This window comes from Kuraishia capsulata, genomic scaffold (assembly GCF_000576695.1).
Source record: "Kuraishia capsulata CBS 1993 genomic scaffold, Kuraishia_capsulata_scaffold_4, whole genome shotgun sequence".
NCBI lineage: Eukaryota > Fungi > Ascomycota > Pichiomycetes > Pichiales > Pichiaceae > Kuraishia > Kuraishia capsulata.
Window position 1 is genome coordinate 18987 of NW_019172953.1, and position 18636 is coordinate 37622.

General features: G+C 43.5%; 11 protein-coding genes across 11 annotated transcripts; 6 read left to right on the top strand and 5 right to left on the bottom strand.

Moving 5' to 3' along the window:
• Positions 1 to 189: 189 nt before the first annotated feature.
• KUCA_T00003134001 (uncharacterized protein) lies at positions 190 to 1365 on the bottom strand (the record flags this gene model as incomplete). The annotated part of the gene is made up of 1 exon (XM_022601518.1): positions 190 to 1365. The coding sequence occupies one exon, from the start codon at positions 1363 to 1365 to the stop codon at positions 190 to 192; it is 1176 nt and encodes a 391-aa protein (XP_022459153.1).
• Positions 1366 to 2055: 690 nt separating this feature from the next.
• Positions 2056 to 3765, top strand: KUCA_T00003135001 (uncharacterized protein; the record flags this gene model as incomplete). The annotated part of the gene is made up of 1 exon (XM_022601520.1): positions 2056 to 3765. The coding sequence occupies one exon, from the start codon at positions 2056 to 2058 to the stop codon at positions 3763 to 3765; it is 1710 nt and encodes a 569-aa protein (XP_022459154.1).
• A 129-nt stretch (positions 3766 to 3894) lies between these two features.
• On the bottom strand, positions 3895 to 5106 carry KUCA_T00003136001 (uncharacterized protein; the record flags this gene model as incomplete). The annotated part of the gene is made up of 1 exon (XM_022601521.1): positions 3895 to 5106. The coding sequence occupies one exon, from the start codon at positions 5104 to 5106 to the stop codon at positions 3895 to 3897; it is 1212 nt and encodes a 403-aa protein (XP_022459155.1).
• Positions 5107 to 5868: 762 nt separating this feature from the next.
• Positions 5869 to 7410, top strand: KUCA_T00003137001 (uncharacterized protein; the record flags this gene model as incomplete). The annotated part of the gene is made up of 1 exon (XM_022601522.1): positions 5869 to 7410. One exon carries the CDS (start codon positions 5869 to 5871, stop codon positions 7408 to 7410), a length of 1542 nt encoding a protein of 513 aa, XP_022459156.1.
• Positions 7411 to 8020: 610 nt separating this feature from the next.
• On the top strand, positions 8021 to 9535 carry KUCA_T00003138001 (uncharacterized protein; the record flags this gene model as incomplete). Its single annotated transcript, XM_022601523.1, has 1 exon — positions 8021 to 9535. The coding sequence occupies one exon, from the start codon at positions 8021 to 8023 to the stop codon at positions 9533 to 9535; it is 1515 nt and encodes a 504-aa protein (XP_022459157.1).
• A 251-nt stretch (positions 9536 to 9786) lies between these two features.
• On the top strand, positions 9787 to 10613 carry KUCA_T00003139001 (uncharacterized protein; the record flags this gene model as incomplete). Its single annotated transcript, XM_022601524.1, has 2 exons — positions 9787 to 9924; positions 9984 to 10613. 2 exons carry the CDS (start codon positions 9787 to 9789, stop codon positions 10611 to 10613), a joined length of 768 nt encoding a protein of 255 aa, XP_022459158.1.
• Positions 10614 to 10894: 281 nt separating this feature from the next.
• KUCA_T00003140001 (uncharacterized protein) lies at positions 10895 to 11779 on the top strand (the record flags this gene model as incomplete). Its single annotated transcript, XM_022601525.1, has 1 exon — positions 10895 to 11779. One exon carries the CDS (start codon positions 10895 to 10897, stop codon positions 11777 to 11779), a length of 885 nt encoding a protein of 294 aa, XP_022459159.1.
• Positions 11780 to 12192: 413 nt separating this feature from the next.
• KUCA_T00003141001 (uncharacterized protein) lies at positions 12193 to 12594 on the bottom strand (the record flags this gene model as incomplete). The annotated part of the gene is made up of 1 exon (XM_022601526.1): positions 12193 to 12594. The coding sequence occupies one exon, from the start codon at positions 12592 to 12594 to the stop codon at positions 12193 to 12195; it is 402 nt and encodes a 133-aa protein (XP_022459160.1).
• A 245-nt stretch (positions 12595 to 12839) lies between these two features.
• KUCA_T00003142001 (uncharacterized protein) lies at positions 12840 to 13213 on the top strand (the record flags this gene model as incomplete). The annotated part of the gene is made up of 3 exons (XM_022601527.1): positions 12840 to 12867; positions 12921 to 12961; positions 13016 to 13213. The coding sequence occupies 3 exons, from the start codon at positions 12840 to 12842 to the stop codon at positions 13211 to 13213; spliced, it is 267 nt and encodes an 88-aa protein (XP_022459161.1).
• A 194-nt stretch (positions 13214 to 13407) lies between these two features.
• KUCA_T00003143001 (uncharacterized protein) lies at positions 13408 to 14139 on the bottom strand (the record flags this gene model as incomplete). The annotated part of the gene is made up of 1 exon (XM_022601528.1): positions 13408 to 14139. The coding sequence occupies one exon, from the start codon at positions 14137 to 14139 to the stop codon at positions 13408 to 13410; it is 732 nt and encodes a 243-aa protein (XP_022459162.1).
• Positions 14140 to 14401: 262 nt separating this feature from the next.
• KUCA_T00003144001 (uncharacterized protein) lies at positions 14402 to 18565 on the bottom strand (the record flags this gene model as incomplete). The annotated part of the gene is made up of 1 exon (XM_022601529.1): positions 14402 to 18565. The coding sequence occupies one exon, from the start codon at positions 18563 to 18565 to the stop codon at positions 14402 to 14404; it is 4164 nt and encodes a 1387-aa protein (XP_022459163.1).
• Between the last annotated feature and the right edge of the window lie 71 nt (positions 18566 to 18636).

Consider the following 18636-nt stretch of genomic DNA (forward strand, 5'->3'; position numbering starts at 1 on the left):
ATCAAGATTAATTAATGCAACTCAACAAAGGTATAGTTAAGCTAGTCGCGAAATGGAAGTAGAGTAAGCAGTCAGCCCAACAAGTCCGGTCTTCCGTGTAGCTTATTTTTTTCACCATTTGCATGAAACTTACTTTCTTAAATTGGGAAACTTAGAATTCAAAATTCGTAAATTCAGTTTGAGGGATATCTAGCTTGACTTCGTTTCTCTGATTTCAACCGTGGACAGCAGTTTGGTGTCGGGAGCTCCTCTCTCCAGAATATCTCCGCCGACGGCATTGACATCCTCGCCAAATAGCGCTCCAATCTCCTCCAAAGAAAGTCCCTTGGTCTCTGGAAAAATAAAGAAGACAATCCAAAAGTTGATAAAACTCAAGCATACAAAAATCAGGTAATACTTCCATCCAATAGTGTTAAAAGCAGTCTGGACACCAGTAGTGAAGGCCAAAATTCCAATGAAAAGACCGCTGGTACACAAGGCTGCACCCTTGGAGCGAATATGAGTTGGCCAGATCTCAGTTGCGTAAACATATGTTGTCGCATCAGTAGTACCTCCGTAAAACAAAATGTGGAAAAAAATGAAGAACACGGCGGCATCATTGCCTTTGACATTGTTTGTACCTGCGTACAATGCCACCATCACAAGCTCTAAAGTAATGGCAACACAACCTGCTCCAGCAAATCCGATCATGAGAAGTGTCTTACGACCAGCAACATCAAGCAAAAAAGCACATCCAAGGTTAAGGAAAACACCTGAAGTGATGTAGCCGGCTGATAGCAATAATTGATCCAAACTACTAAATCCAAGATTTCCATAGATAGTTGGTCCGTAGTTTGTCACAACCAAAGTTCCAGTAGCTTGGCCACCAATCATTGCCATAAATCCCACAAATAGCCTCTTCCTGTACGACGGGACAGTGAAGAGAGATCTCCAAGAAGTATGTTGATTTTCATTGGCAATCTGCTCTACCATGACCTTGAAGTTATCATCATCAAGATCCGGGCGCAGACTTTGCAGAACTTCTCGAGCATCAGAAAGTTGATTATGCTCAATCAACCATCTAGGTGACTCAGGCATATACCGAATAACGCAACCTAAGATGATGGGCCATAGCATCTGAATGGCAAGAGGAACTCTCCAATTTGCCTTTTTATCAGCACAGAAGTAGAATCCAACGTCAATCCAGTTACAGAGAGAGTATCCCATAATGTTCATAGTACCATGGATACCAACCAATAGTCCTCTTGCCTCTGGTGGTGCTATTTCTGTCTGCCACAAAGGAATCAACATAACGATCATCCCAATTCCTATACCCATGATAAAACGGGATACATAGAGCATTGCAATATGGACAGAAGCACACATTAAGATTGACCCGACAGTAGAGAAACAACAGGATATAAAGATTGCCCTTTTTCGACCCAAGCTCTCTGCGAGATAGCCTCCAACTAGAGTACCAATGAGCCCTCCTCCAGAGAGAAGACCATTAAAAGCATCTGCTGTTTTTCCGTCGTCTGAATTATAGTTGAAATAATCAACAAAGCTTGGTTGTCCAGTGATTGTCCCAGCAACACCCGATGCGTAACCATAGGTTAAACTGCCAAGTGTGCTAGCGAGGATAATCTTCGAAGAAGTTGATGTTAGGGCTAGTGCTTTATGTCTTTGAGAATGAAACTCGACGTACTTTCAGTGTGTATTGCGAAATATTTCTCATGTTCGGTGTCTGATATCTGCTCACGTTAAAGACCGTTAAATTTACTGAAATGCTTGCCCTTTTAAATACTATATGAATTTTGAATAATGTCCATGTCGGAAAACAAAGGGAGTGGATTCAAGTAGAGTGGCTGGAAACGGTTCGGATATTATTTATTCCGAAAACCTTATCTTGCATATTCTTCATGCATCGAGAAGCATGACAGAGTGCACATTCAACATTTTATTGCGCCTACCGGAATGCCAAGTCAATTTTCTGGCATTTGGGATTTACCTCAATTTTTATTTTCAATTTGCACTTCTTCAATTGTTGCAACTTTTTAGGTTTCTCAAGAGTACCTCATGAGTGCCAGAAGTCGGGTGTACGTAGCCTGTGAAGAATGCAGGCGAAAGAAAATCAAGTGTGATGGGCTCCAAGCATTGTGCTCAAACTGCGCTAGAAAAGGAAAAACTTGTATTTTCAAGCAGAGAGCTACAATTCGAAACAGGGCAAAAAAAAGTGACGTTGAAGCCCTCGCCAGAGAGGTTAAGCAGTTACGTGAAAAATTACTGGATAAGAGGAAAGACGACCACAAGGATCTTTGTAGCCCAAATACGGGCGACGAAGATATCTATGACTCTGGTCACACGTCGGACTATACCGAGAGTAACTTGGTTGAAGATCTCACTCCTTCCATCTCTGAGACTGTTGACTTTAATGAGTTTGAGTACCCATTAGACACAATGAATTATCTAAGCGTTGATGTTTTTAGTTTAATCACCAGGGGTTATCATACGTTTGCAAGTGACACCATGTTTCAGGAAGCTCTGAAACCTGTTAGTCGTGGAGACTTTTCACAGCTATTGGAGAATTTTTGGTACTATGAAAACGGACATGTCATGATTGTGTGGAAGCATTTATTCATCTCTGACTTGTGTGCCAACTTCGGTGGAAGACATTCGAGTAAAAGTTTGATTTTGGCTATGCTAGCCATGGGTTCAGTATTTTCGGACTCAACACATTTCGGAGCCTTGGGTGATGACCTTTTCAAATGGTCAAAAACGCTTTTACAGGATGAGTTGTTCCATCCGCAGATTAGTTCCGTTCAGACATTGAATCTCCTGTGCATATATTCCCACGCTCGGGGAGAAAAAACGGAAGAGCTATATTTTGGCAAGTCTGCGGTAGACCTGGCGATTAAACTTGGACTAAATCAGACTGTGTCTTCTTCTCCAGACTCAACAATATCAGAGGACGAAAATGCTTTGAAGAGATTTGTATGGTGGGGATGCTATCAGGTGGATATGCTTTCGAGGTTCGCGGTCCGACATGCACCTACAATGAAGAAGGCCGAGACAAATACCAGTCCACCGCAACTATCAGTACGAAAGTACTTCCGAGGACTACAAGAAGACATCTACTCTTATTTTGAGTTTTCGTTCGCATTCACCTTCTCCTTGGAGCTGTTCGTCATAGTTGGGGACCCATTAACCAGCCTATTCTCTACCGCGGGAGGACTTGCTATCAAAAATAAACAAGAAATTGTGGAAGTTGCTTTGCGAGAATTGCGAGTTTTCAAAATGAGTTTTCCAGAATGGATCAGCACTGATGAGGTTCTGAATCAAGATATAGCCCCGCAAGTGTGTGTGTTTCGCATGAGATACCATTATTTCGTGATGCTATTAAAAGGGCATTTCATCTCTCCTGAAGCAGAAATGCTCAATCCACGTGAGTTTCAGTCCCTGAATTCTTGTGTCAGTGATAGTCTTCAGGTTGTCGTGTTGTTACTCAAGTATGAAGAGATGGATAGCATGTGTACTCTTGAAGTATTCGTCAGTGAGATCATGTTTTGCGGATTGACTGTTTTCCTTTGTGCGCTGAGATTCTTTGAAGAAGATGAATTGAGAGGCCAGTGCTTATCAGGGATAAGAGAACTCATGAGAGTTCTACTAAAGATTGATACCCGGAAAATACATCAAAGACGTCTCAACCTCTTGATTGCAGAATGGAATGCCTACAATGTTTTCAAACTCAAGGAGCAGTTTTTTGGTCTCCACCCAATACAGGCCTAGCAAAATCAGCAACTAGCCATTTTCCCAGGAAAATCATCGAGTTGGACCACAGTGGAGCAAAGGTTTACATGTAGTCTAGGGCTTGCAAGAGTTGCCTCTAATAATTCTTAAAATTGGCTGAAATCTTTCTCACCCAAAACACCAAAATCCATTGTTTATCCATTTGACACCGTCACGTACACCATCTTGTCCGAACTCTTTCATCATGGGTAGAAAGCTTTTATTCGAAGTATCCAAGATCCAGTTCTGTCCCAACAGGATGCTGACTATAGTTTTCTTCGTCTCAGCGTCTTTTGCATGAATATCTCCTGTAGTGATCATGAATTTGAACGATTTAATATGATCGAATTTCAGCATTTCATAGTCCGAATAAGCAAGCTTCAAAAATTTCAAAATCTGCTCAAGATCCTTATGCAAAGTTTCAGATTCTGAAGTTGACAAATTCGTGAACAATTTGTGAACAAGTATGCCATTATATTCTGCAGCACCCGAAATGATCACGAATGTCTCTTTGTCAATATCGTGATGAAGAATCCTAAGTCCCACATAAGAATACCTGCGATCGTAATACTCACAAACGACTTGATCACGAATCCAGAATTTACCTATCATCGGCACGCTGAAATTCGTGCTTCTATGGAGTGGGTTTTTGGTGTCGTTAACATAAGACGCATATTTGGGGTCCTCAAAGTATTTTCCAATGGTTGACTTGGCCTCGTCACCAAGCAAAATCACTTCTGAACCTGGATACTCTTTCACCTCCTCGATGGTTGATAGAGACCCGGTATCTTGCTCATCGAAGGTTAACCAGTCCATTTCTCCAATGGCCTCGAATCCGAATCTTTTATAGAAATCAGAAACACCCGAATAAAGGGTCCAGTAATATGTGTATTTGCTGGTATCTATGTTCTCTTTTATGAACTGATCCGCATCTTTGTTTTCAGATTTATCGCCGCTGAACTGGTGCTGGCCGACAGATTCATATTTTTGGATGGTTTCCGATATCAAATAGGTGATGAAGCCTTTCTTGCGGTATTTTGGATTCGTATGAACATTTCCAATAAGGAGGTTCAAATTGTTATGATTTCCCAGTTTGTGGATAATTCCGAAAGAACATATAATTGCGTTGTCCGAGAACGGGTCGGTGATGTAGAACTCTTGCCATGAATCCCGTGAAGCCTCGGCGGCCAAATACTCTGTTTTCTCGAAAACACTCAGGGGCAAATGTCCCTTGAACGGGTCTGACGCCACTAAGATGATGTTATGAAAAACATCCTTTTTCCCGTGGTGGTCAGAAGAGTTGATCTGTCTTATCGGATAGCTCGAATATTCGATTTGCATAATATTAACCGATATTTTCGAATTTTCGGTATGCTCTGATGTTTTATTCGCTGGATCAAGATGAATTATAGTAATATATGAGGCATCCTTCCACAAGTGTTGAATAGGGCGTAATTGCAACCGGAAAAAGAACAGATCAGGCGTCCAATCAAACTTTTGCAGTACCGATGCCCCGGAAGCAAATACACATTAACCGCGGGGTTAACAGTGTGAAGGTTGCTCCACAGCCTAGTGGGACTGGGTTTAGAATTGAGCTTAACGTTTTTGATCGCTTTTCTCTATATCTGTGAGCCGTATGATGTGGTTCTTGTTCTTCGCTCAGATTGAAATCCAATGATAATGTACTCCCGTCAAAGCATGTTTTAAGTCACCCCATGCAGATGTTTTTGTTATATGCACTCATTTGTTATCGGGTTCCATTCTCACCTGCATGATTGCAATAGATAAGGAAATAGTAAATTCGCTCGGCCCTGAATATCTTGGTTCGGGAATAAAATGTATAAAGGTCAGATGTTTCGGATGCGGGTTTCTTCCGCCTTTCTCTTGCTTTCATTATTTTACATCCGTTGTTTTGGCTTAGCTTGGAAAGGCCAAATTCGCTAGCGGAAGATGACTACCGATAATGCCTCAAGTGCGGTCCAAGAGGTGGATGTCGCCGTTGAAAAATCCAATCTTTATATAGTTAAAACAACGGATCAGGTCAATGACAATATTCGTGATATTCTAGAGAAAACCGCTGATGCTGGTCATATAGAGAAGCAAATGGGCGTAGGAGAGGCCATCAGAAGATACCCCAAGGAAATCTTCTGGTCTGGTATCTTTGCCTTTGGTCTGATCATGGCAGGTTACGACGCTCAGATTATTGGTTCGTTGTATGGTTTGGATTCTTTCAACAATCATTTTGGTGATTTGCAAGACGATGGAACCTACGCAGTCTCTGCTGCATGGCAGACTGCCATTAGCATGGGTACTCCAATTGGACAGATCTTGATTATTATATATGCGTATCCTTTGGAAGCATTTGGACGCAAGCGGACTTATGCTTTTACCGCAGCTGGGTGTATTGCTTTGGTTTTCATGCAGTTTTTTGCATCCAATCTGAAGGTTCTATGCGCTGGCGAAATTCTTGCAGGTATCCTATGGGGTGGTTGTGTTTTGATTGCACCAACTTATTCTTCCGAGATCAGTCATAACTCTATAAGAGCTGTTTTGGAGGCTGCTAACAACATCGGATTCGTCATTGGACAATTTATCGGAAACGGTGTTATGGATGCTATGAGTGACAGAACCGATAGATACGCGTATAAGATCCCATTCGCCGTGCAATGGATCTGGCCCACACTAATCCTTGCGTTCATTTACTGGGCTCCCGAATCCCCATACTGGTTGGTGCGTAAGGGCAGAATTGATGACGCTAGAGCTGTTTTGGTTCAGTTGGCCCCAAAGGATGAACCAGTCGAAGCAATCGAGCAAAGACTTATTCTTATCCAAGAGACTGATGCTTTGGAGAGAGAATTGGAACAGACCACTTCTTACAAAGATATCTTTCGCGGAACAAATTCTATCAGAACCGAAATTGCTTCAATGGTCTATGTCATTCAGATTTTTTCTGGTATTCCCCTTTGCATGAACTACTCGACTTTTTTCTTCGAGAAAGCTGGTTTGGCGGATAGTGATGCGTTCTCTCTTTCTCTTGGATCCACTGCTATTGGATTCGTCTTCACCGTTTTGTCTTGGTTCTTACTCTCCTACTTTGGTAGAAGAGTCCTTTATACAGGCGGTTTGGCCATTGCCACAGTCCTTCTGTTTTTGATTGGCTTCTTAGACGTGTCCCCTTCTTACGATACCAATGACAGTTTACGTTGGGCCCAAGCTTCGTTCGTTTTGATTTGGTCTGCTGTTTGGCAGTGTACCGTTGGTCCAGTCATGTACGTTGTGATCGGTGAGATTCCATCAACGAAACTACGTGGGAAAACAATTGCATTTGCAACTGCTATGCAATCTGTAACTGCGCTTGTGTTCTCCATTATCATGCCATACATCCTTGATGAAAACGAAGGAAACCTCAGAGGTAAGGCTGGTTTTATATTTGGAGGTCTTTCATTGATTTCCGTGGCTTGGTGTTATCTCAGATTGCCTGAAACGAAGGGTAGAACCTTCGACGAGATTGACATCATGTTCCACAGAGGTGTTGATCTAAGGAAGTTCAGCGGCTACAACATTATGTCTGAACCTGAAGATATCATGAGCACCTTGGATGGTGAAATAATTATGAAGGCAGTAACCAGCAGAGACAAGGCCTGAAGGGATACCGGTGCTGCTTTTATTGTTTTTATTTTATTTTATTCTTAACGAGATTATAAGTTTCTGACATTCGCTGAACATTTTTACAATGTATAACTGTTCTTCTGGCATTCTATTATTCACATGTAGCTTTTCTTTTCATGTATGCGGCTATATATTATGACATGCACACACCTCCGAGCAAACGCATGATTTCTTCAAATAGCCGCGTAAGCTGTGGCTCGCGCGCATCTAGAGAAGACGTACGCGGAACTTATCTCTGGCAAACCATCTAAGCTTCTCCTAGTCCGAAGCTAAGCACCGCGGGATGGCCGCCACAGTTTCCATAGCTTTTTTTTTACAAGCGATTTGAATTCAAAAGCTTGCAGCGGACAGGGCGGTATGACGCACCTGCGTTTGACGGCAGTGTCAAGGAGCCACATCCCTCGTGACGCACGCTTGATGTAACAAACTATTTTGCATCATTTGTGATGAAATGCACACAATTGCAGACTCCGCGGTGTTAAGACATAACACTTTTGAGATATTTTTGCTTCTGACCAATATAAATACCATGTTCCTATTGTTCGCTTGGTCGGTTAAATGAGAATAGACCATACTCAATTTTGAAATGTCTGAAAAACGTTCCAGTGACGCTCTCAGCGTCACCCACAGCTTGGTTGATCTTCCTGAGCTCGGGACCGCCGATCAGGCTTTGAAACTTGCTTTAGATGGGGAAAAAGTTGAAGTAACAGATGAAGAAAGAAGAGCGCTGGTACGCAAGATAGATCTCCACATCATGCCCTTGGTGTGTGTGATTTATTTCTTCCAGTATTTGGACAAAATATGTATTTCCTATGCCTCATCGTTAGGCATCATTGCGGACAACGGTATCACCACAACTCAATTCTCTTGGGTTGCGACAATTTTTTTTGCAGGTCAATTGGTGTTTGAGTTTCCATCAGTGTATCTGCTTCAACGACTACCGGTTGCTAAGTTCACGTCTGTGACCGTATTCTTATGGGGCGGAGTGTTGAGTTGTTTTGCTGCCACCACCAACTTTACGGGAATGATGTTGGTTCGGCTGTTTTTGGGAATTTGCGAAGCTTCTGTTGTTCCTGCTTGGGTCATCATCACCTCGCAATGGTATACCAAAGAACAGCAAGGTTTCCGTGTTGGGATCTGGTTCAGTATGTGTGGGTTTGCGCAGATATTCGGTGGATGTATGGCTTACGGTATCAGCAAGCATGTTGCTGGTGATGTGAATGCTCTGCTTTCAGGCTGGCAGGTAGTGTTCCTGATCACAGGGTGTATCACCAGTTTTGCTGGAATTATTCTTTACTTTGCTTTACCAGATTCTCCAGTCAATGCGTGGTTTTTATCTGACAGAGAACGCAGGATTCATATCGAGAATATCCGTCACAACCAGCAGGGTGTTGGAAACAATATTTTCAAGAAAGAGCATTTCTACGAGGCCATCAAAGACCCAAACACTTGGATGTATGCTTTCTGGGTGTTTGCAGCCAATATCCCCAACTCTCTTGCTACGTCATATGGTGGAATTATCTTAACTGGTCTTGGATATACCAAGCAGGAGTCTTTGGTTTTGGTCACTCCCCTAGGTGCAGTTGAAGTTGTGGTTTTACTAGGTGGAACTTGGCTGGGAAGAAAATACAATCAGAGATTACTGGTCTGTATTGTGATCCATATCATTCCGATAGTTGGCGCGTTTCTATTGGCACTTGGTGACAAGAAAACAGCTTTGGCAGGTTATTATCTACAGGGAGCTGTCCCTATTGGATGGACCGTCATTCTTGGTCAGATGTCTTCTAATGTTGCTGGTTCAACTAAGAAGTCTGTTGTCAATGCAATCAATGTCATAGGTTACTGTGCAGGAAATATCATCTCACCCCAAACTTTCCGCGCCGCAAATGCCCCGAGGTATCTGCCTGCGAAGATCTCAATCATCATCATCATGTTTCTGGTCACCATTGATCTTATCATCATGAGATGGTACGCAATTCACTTGAACAAGAAACGTGATGCTGAACGTGAGGCTTTGGGCGATGATTACAAGACCAGAGATAACCAAGAATTTTTGGATCTTACTGATAGAGAGAACAAAGAGTTTCGTTACGTGTACTAAGACACATATTTTTAATTTTCAATAACTGGAGAATAATGAAATAATATCGCAAAATGTTGCTATGCCGCATGTTACCTTCTGCTTGACACAATATTTCTCTTAAATCCGATAACTTGTCCCTCCCCCACGCTAGATGCTTTTAACCGGCCCGGTGTTTCTTGAGGGTTGCACGATAAAAGACCCGATGTTCACATTCTTCGAAAATCAGTTTGCAAAGAAACCAGTCTACTCTTCAGTCAACATCACACAATATGTCATCAAAAATAAGAATTCTGGTGCCCGTTAAGAGGGTCATTGATGCGGCATTGAAGCCCAGAATCAACAAGACTAACACCGGTGTTGAGTCCAAGGGTGTGAAGTTCAGCATGAATCCATTTTGTGACATTGCGGTAAGTGGCTAAGGTGTGTCTGAATATAATTTTTGTTCCCAACTAACACTCATATCCAGGTCGAAGAAGCTGTGAAAATTAAGGAAGCTCACAAAGAGGCTGTAGAAAGTATTCATGCTGTGTCTATCGGCCCTTCCAAAGCACAAGACATTCTCAGAACTGCCTTGGCCAAAGGCGTTGACACATCCACTCTGGTGGATGTTGGTGAACAAGAGATTGAGCCTCTACAGGTCTCGAAGCTCCTGAAAAAGGTTGTTGAGCAAAAGGACTCGAATTTGGTGATTCTGGGAAAGCAAGCCATTGATGATGACTCCAACCAGACTGGCCAGATGCTTGCTGGTCTTTTGGGCTGGCCTCAAGCCACTAACGCGTCCAAGGTGGTTGTTGAAGGAGATTTTGTGACTGTCACGCGAGAAGTTGATGGAGGAGCCGAGACTATTCGTGCTAAACTGCCTCTGATCATCACCACGGATCTGAGATTGAACGAGCCCAAGTTCGTCACCTTGCCTAAAATGATGAAGGCAAAGAAGAAGCCTCTGGAAATCGTCAAGCCCGATGCCTATGGTGTGACCATCGAAGAGAGGTTGGAAATTTTGAAGGTTGAAGAGCCTCCTGCACGTTCTGCTGGTGTCAAGGTATCAAGTGTGGATGAGCTGGTTAGCAAACTGCAGGAATTGAAGGCTCTGTGAAGGGGTAAAATGTATAAATGATAGATTAAGCTGAACACGATAATAGCTTGCAATCAGCCATGAAACAAGGTATCATCTTAAAACGTGGAAGTCAGTTACCGCATCCAAGATTGCCATCCAAGCACCTTGAAGTCAGCTAAAGTTAGAGTCCCCCACGCGATTTTGCATGTGCCCCCACAGCCCACCCAAATTCTCGCGCATTTCTAAGATCCAGTTTTGCATTCTTTTGAATCTTGTTCCAATTTTTCAATTGATGGTGCACTCACGTCGTTCGTAGAGCAATGTCAACCATAGAGATTGCGCGCAAATTCCTCCAACCCTTAATTCAAAAACAAAGCTTGACCAATGAATTGATCGTTATCGGAGTGAGTGGCCCCCAGGGATCAGGAAAGACCTATCTTTCATCGCACCTAAGAGAGAGACTCCAACAACTCTTTCCCCAATTGCATTGTGTGGATATATCCATTGATGATTTCTATCTTAGTTTCGAAGATCAACTCAAGCTCGCAATTGAAAACCCAACCAATTGGCTCGTCTCGGGAAGAGGTCCTCCAGGCACGCATGATATAGAGCTCATGAACGACACCATGAGCAAGCTTAGAAAGAAGCTACCGAACATATCGATACCACGCTACAACAAGTCTGCTCACGAAGGAAGAGGAGATCGAGCCCCGATTTCTGAGTGGGTCCATATAGGGGCAAAACCTGTTGACGTGGTGATTCTTGAAGGCTGGTTCACCGGATACACCGCCATTGAGACCTCGGAAGACTTGGCCAATATGTGGAGTAATATCAAGAGTGAAAAATCCCCCAAATTTGACAAAATTAGACTGCAAGATATAGAATTTATTAATTCGAAGCTCAAAGAGTACCAAGAAACGTGGAAACTGTTCGATGCTTTTGTCTACATCACAACAGACTCCATAGACAATGTCTATCATTGGAGGCAGCAGCAGGAGCATGCGCTCATTCAAAGCAAAGGCACTGGGATGACCGATGAAGAGGTCCAATTGTTTGTCGATAGGTACATGCCATCGTACTATCTTTATTATGATAAACTCGCCGAGAAAGGTTGTGGGTCCACGAAACACAACTGCAGAATCAAAATTGACCTAGCGAGACAGGTGATTAGTTTCCGTGGTCTCAATCAGGGTGCGCTTTTGTGATTTACCCTCGTGGTATGGTATCTTCTTCCTGTTCAATGGCCTTTTGGGGGCCTGTTTTGGAGTCTTTCGCTTTGAAATAAAGGGTTTGAAAGACAGGTGTTCGGTCTCGGCGGTGTCAATCAAAATCCGCTTCTGTGACTGGCCTTCGCTGTGTGATATTTTTGTCCTGTCTATGGGCTTTTTCGCAGCTTGTTTAGGAACCGGTTTTGGAATCGGTTTTAGAGGCTTTTGTCTTGGGTCAGAGGAATTGGAAGTCATCCCCATTTTCGAATGCAACTCCTGGAGCTGTCTCATAATCTCATCATGCTGTTTCTCAGAGCTCCGTTTGAATTCTTTGAATTCAGCAGAAATGCCGCGATTCTGGGGGCTCAAGTTTTCAGTTCTCAGATGTGAAATTTCTTGTTCAATAGCATCTAGCTTTGCATTGAGTTCTGTAAGGTCAGTTTCAATCCACATTTTCGGACGGTAGAGGTCACCATACTTTGTTGAACGGTCTGACTGGAGAGTCGATTCCATTTTTCCAATCCCTTCTGTATATCACGCAAGATCTTGTTCAAAGAATCGCACGAATCTGCTAGGGTCTTCTGCAGCAGGGAAGAGTTCCTCTTGAGTCCAATACTTTCCAGCTCCAAACTTGCTGCCCACAAAATCAAAGAACGTGAATCGGACTGCGGCTCTTGCGTTTTAGATCCTGAAGTTTGTGGACTCAAAATCTCCTTTGTCTGTGTAATAGTCGCATTCTCTTGAATCTCGTCCTCCCCATCGCTACTCAGATCCGTGCTTCCCTCATTGAAGACCAACGTTTGTGAGAACATCACTGAAAAACGGGGAAAAAATAGTAGAGCCTAATATAAATTAACAAGTTTGGCTTGTTCCAATATAATTATCCCAATTTTTCCCAATATCAGCTAAATCTAGTCTTGTTCTCTAAAGAAGAGTTGGCTACGAATGGCTTCCCCAGAAAGGAAGCCAGGCGATGAGCTAAGTGCAAGCTTTCTTTCTTCATTCTTGTCAACACCACATCACATAGCACCAAGAGGTTTCGCAAGATTCAACCATCATGTCGGGACTAAAGACGTTTCTACAACGTGGGTATGCATTGAAATTGGCTCTTTAAGCTATTATACTAATTGTGTTTCAGAGAAAGTGAAGGTGGTTACTGGGGACGGCAGATTGATCGTGGTAAGTTACGGGTGTGGTTCGAGTTGAATATCATGGAATACTAACTCAACTCAGGGAAAACTGGAAGGATTTGACCAGAGCACCAATATCATATTGACCGGAGCCGTTGAGCGTATATTTGACCCGGTAGAGGCCACACAAGAACTGGAACTGGGGTTGTACGTGCTACGAGGGGACAGTGTGGTGTGCGTAGGGTTGATAGACGAGGAGGTTGAAAATCAGATAGATTGGAGCCAGGTGAGTTGGAGCTAATTTTTAAGGTTTCATTTAGAGGTTCAATTACTAACATTAGCAGGTACATGGTGGCCAACTCAGGAGCACTAAAAATCCATTATGACATGGTACTGTATGTATACTAGGTAGTTAGTTATGAAAATAGCAATGGTCATATCCCATAAAAAACCACACGTAGTTATTTATTTCATTCCAATCATCTCGTTCACTTTTTAGTCCTTTGCCTTCACGGTTTCGATCCCAAACTGTTTCATCTTCACGGCAATCTCCAGCAAGTAATCGATAGCCTCGTTGTACACCTTGGCCTTCCAAACGGTCTCACCCCAGACATAAATTCCGTGTCTCCTGACCAAAACAGCAGTCGTTCCAGGATAATCCTTAATGGCCTGTTGCAAAGAATCGGTCAAGTCCTCTTCTTTCTCGGTGTTCTCAATGATGGGAATCACCAGTTTATCGGAGTACCACAGGTTTCCTGGTTCCACCACCTTGGGGATGGCCTTGATCTGCTCAATGCTCGAGATCTCAAACACCTTGTCGAAAAGAAGCGTCACCATGACAGCAGCTTGTGAGTGCGTGTGAATACAAGCACCGGCTCCACGCATTGTGTAGGCACTCATGAACAAAGGTGTACAGGCCGAAGGCTTTAGTGCCAATGGTTTCCTGAGATATTCCTGGCTCTTCAGGTCCATCACGAACATGTTCTCGGGAACCAGACGCTCCTTCTGAACTCCCGAGGGCGCGATGTATATGTTGTCTTCTTCTCTGATAGATATTCCTCCGCCTGTACCAGTGACCCAGCCGTTGTCGTAGAATCTTCTGCACAGTTCGCAAATCAGGTTGGCTGGGTGGATTGGGTCAGATGAAGTAACCAACACATCGTTTGGATCAACAGCGGTACTCAAGTGCACCGAGTCTGAGTTGTGAGAATTGCAAGTGCAAGCCATTATTGATGTTGTTCTATTTTTTAAAAGCTTAGGCTTTGAACCCTGTTCAGGCTTGCTGGTATAACCCTTCGTCTTGACGCAATTGAACTTGACAAAAACCGAAAACGTGCTTTCGAGCCCGATGAGCACAGCCCGCCAGGAATGCGCCACATCTAAAGCCTCACCAGCATGGCCGGAAATTTTATACTGTATTTCATGATAATTTTGAATCTATAAATGCTATTAAATAATGCTGGTCGTTAATTTTTTTTCATCCCAAAAGCTACAATGACCCCGCAATATCCTTCATCACTGTGCTATTTCTCACTGCCCTGGAGTCTGGAGAAACCATTGGCCTTCTCACAGTTCTTATTTTTCTGCTTGGAGACTGGAACTTGTCACCTAATCCCCTGTAAGTCTTATCCGCTCCGATTGGTAGTTCGTAGATCCATGATTTGGATTCCATTAACTTCATGAACTCGCCAAACTTCTCGATGCTCCTCATCATTTTGCCGCTTCCCACCACAATCAATTTGGACTGGGCTCTAGTCATGGCTACATTTATACGTCTCCACTCCTTTAACAGATCACCAGCGTTGTTGTTTTCGTTTGATCTGACTAACGAAATGATCACACAATCTTTGTCGCGACCTTGAAACTGATCAGCAGTCAGTATATCGATCGCTTTGTTGTCAGAAAATGCCATTTTGAAATGTTTCATCTGTGCTCGATAGAAAGACATAACCCCAATAGAGCTTTCCTCGACGTCACAAGCCAGCATAGCCTGGACAATCTGAATAATAAGAGAAGCCTCTGTCAAATTCTCGATCTTATCTCCCGAAGCAACCTCAACGGCTGGAACTTTGTCATGATCAAGAAATATCACTTTGTTCTTCTCCTCAAAAACATGGTCCATCCACATCGATGTACCCTCCGTTCTTGGAATCAGTCGAGCCAGGTTTTGCTTGCTAGGTATTTTGAACACCTGGTTGGCCACATCGGAGTTTCCACACTTAAGCAGTCCATTGTAGATGAGAGTGTTGCAAATGAGCATGATCTCAGAACACATTCTGTATTGATATGTCAGTTCGACGACCGATTCCGGGTGACGATCGTTGAGCAATCTGAATAGCGAGTCCTCAAGACCTCCCTTTTTGGCTTCTGGACTCATAACGAGAGGCTGTAATTGGAAATGGTCACCGAAGAGAACAAATTTATCACAAAACCTCAAGGGTCCAATGCAAACAGGCAGTGACACTTGCGACGCCTCATCAATGATGCAGTAATCAAACTGCTGACGGTGCGAAAACACAGCATCATTTAGTCCCAAACATGTCACCGCAACAACCTGAGGCTGCAGTAAAGCTTCTCTGTACTCTTTGGGCTTTTGTATAGCAGAACTGTTCAGTGCAAACTTGGAGATGCTCGGATGAAATTTGTGCGGGTTCCCCACTCTCAAAATATCAATGTCATCATCAAGTAGTTTCATCAGTATATTGTCCACGGCTGAGTGAGTATATGAAGCTAAGAGGATCGTTTTCCCGTTTCGTGCAAGACTTCGAATTATCTGAGCAATGACCGTCGTCTTTCCTGTTCCAGGCATGCCCAAAACGAGACAATAATCTTCTGCAGACAATACTTTGTCCATTGCTTTGACCTGATCCTCGTTGAATGCAGCCTTCAAGGCGGAATCGTATTTAAGTGGTTTGTTCATGAACCGTGGTTTAAACCCTTCAACAACAACCTGTCTTCTTTTTTGATCTCCATCAGGCAGAAATAGGTTCATGATGTTGAATCTAGCCATGCTGAATCCATGGCCAATTACGTCTTTGTCTATTCTGTATTTCCGGATTTGAAGCTCTTCAGGAACAGCGAACACTTTGTTCGTGGAGAGAGAGCTTTGGGATTGAGTGGACGGTTTCGATAGCGACCTCGTTGGTAACTGTTTGCTCATTCTGAGAACCAGGCTGTTGGTGCTCACAGAGTCCACAAAAGCAGTAGCTATTGCAAACCGGCTATCTTCCCCACTGAGTAGAACCATATCCATTTTGGTGAATGGAGAAGAAAGCAAATCGGGGCCATATTTTCTCTCAAACCTATAATAATAGGCATCTCCAGATTCAGAGGTCTCGTACCTGCTTGATATCACCAGGTTTCCTACACAATTACCTCCACTGTTCTCTCTTTCTGTTGATGAATACAACCACAAATCCTTCTTCATTCTGGCAAAAAGAGATTCCTCCTTTGATAGCAAGTCATCCCACTTGTTGAAAAATTCGGAATGTGCTGGCAGGTTTAAGTGTCCTGTGATATCTGTGTATTCTCCGTTTGGAAGGCCAGCTTCCGACTCAGTCCCAAACTCCATGAGCTTATTGAACACCATACAGGCATCCTTGACCTCACATCGCTCGCAACTTATGGATTTTGCAAGAGGAGGAAGGTCTCTCGAGTTTGCTTTGTGATACTTGGAGAGTTTGTTCCTCAAATTTATCAACATCTTGAGATCGGATAGATTTTTCTCATTCGTCAGGGTCTCTGCGGTTTTCGTGAATACCAGAAGACTGAAATCTGGATCCTCGTCGTATCTGTCCTTTATGAGAAGTTGGTACAATGAGACTTGAGCCCGATGAGAGATATGGTCCTTTCCTGTCTTGATTTCCATTGGGATTATGCTATTCTTTCCAGAACCCAGCTTCGCCTCCAAGACAACATCGATGTATCCTTTAATCCCATATTCTGGGGACCAGATGATCTCCTCCACATCGACAACCTTCGAAATGCCAAAAGGCGGAGGCTTCAGTCCGTTTGTCCTGTTCAGGTTATGATCGACCCACTGTTTCACGAACGGGATGTGTTCCTTTAACTGATCCCGCACATACTCTTTAGTGTGATCTGCGCTGAGAATCGCAATTTCAAACTGATCCAAGAGATTCTCCATTTCAGAATACATGAAACCATCGGATGTGTTTCCCGTTAGCAAGCATGACTGGAAAATTGAATGGATTGAATGTCCAACTATGATTGGGATGTTTGCTTCTCCCGGAAACGATATTCTGCTTTTGATCACCGATTTTCTCTGGCATCGTAGAGTTTCACTTATTGTTGTGGCCGATAGAAGTTCATCAGGATTCCAAATTAGAATGTTTTGGGTTTTGTCTACCACTCCAGTCATAGTTCCGATAACGTGAATGACATCGTTCTCTTCAAAGTCAAGTTCAGCCCAGAAATCACGAACATGTACCCTTCTCATGCGCATGGAAGAATCCATGACAGTGAGGTCAACCTGTTCTTTCTGCTTTCCGTCAATGTTGTAAAATGACCTGGAGGCTTTCTTGATCACGAATCGATATAGCGAATCCTTTTGTAATGCAGACTTCGCAAGATTTGTCTCAGTTGTTGCCAGCTCATTAGGTCCGGTTTTGGAAACAGCTAACTGGCCAAAAAGCTCGTCATACGCATCGTCGTCGTCGTCGTCGAGGAGATCATCCTCGTCCCTGGAGTCAGCTTTTTGCTGTGGCGTAAGGTTTACCTCATTTTGAGCAGCGCTAGGATTCACTCCCATAATTTCATCTAGCTCATCCATATCCAAGTCGCTAAACTCACCATCCACAGATATATCCACATTTTCAAGCTCTGGGGCAGATTTGGCTTCTAGTTCGTTTGCAAAGGATTGCTCTTCGAAACTATCACCAAACATATCTTCCAAGTCATCGAGTAACATCTCGCTTTTCTTGGGCTCCCTTGCAGCCAAAGGGGTGGAATTTGCACATGGCGTTTTCTGAGAGTCCTGGTATTTCAGAGAATAAGGTGTCTTCGAATTAGGCCCCAAACTTCGATACAGCTGGATGGAAAGCGGGGTCCCATCATTCGTGGTATCTTGCTTGGACGAGGATCTTTTCGATCCAAACCCTGTTCGTATCTTCGAAAGTGGTGTGGCTCCAAGGTCGGACTTCGATCTACCTACTCCGGGCGAAGGCAGAAGTTCCACGCTGGAATTGTACTTTTTGACCATAGACGACAATGCCGGGTCCAAAGCATGATTCGGCAGGATTGCTTCTGGAAATGTCCTATCTGCTAGCGGGGAAGACGGCAGACTACTGGATCGCTGCTCACTCAACTCCTGATACCTAGCCGCCATTTCAGCCCGTTTTTTTCTGTTGCTAGCGGGCTCCCAGACCACCCTTTCTTCACCTCCATTCTGACTAGATCCGATATTAGCTGGGAACAAATAATCCGCCTCCTCCACAATACGATTCTCGTTTATGAGCACATTGGGATCAGCGTCTTTAAGTATGACTTCTTTGTTGTGAGCAGGCGCGGTCTTGGAAAGAGTATCCCTGGGCGCAAAGACATACTTTCTTCTGTGCGACTTTCCGTCGTATCTGTCGTTTTCATCATGTACCACCTTGAGCTTCCTTTTTCGCACGGAGTCTTCATTTGTGGACATGGTTGTGTAGTTTAACAAAAACCACGAAAATTAACAAGAGGAAACCGAGAGAGAATGTCTGGAGTATCAAA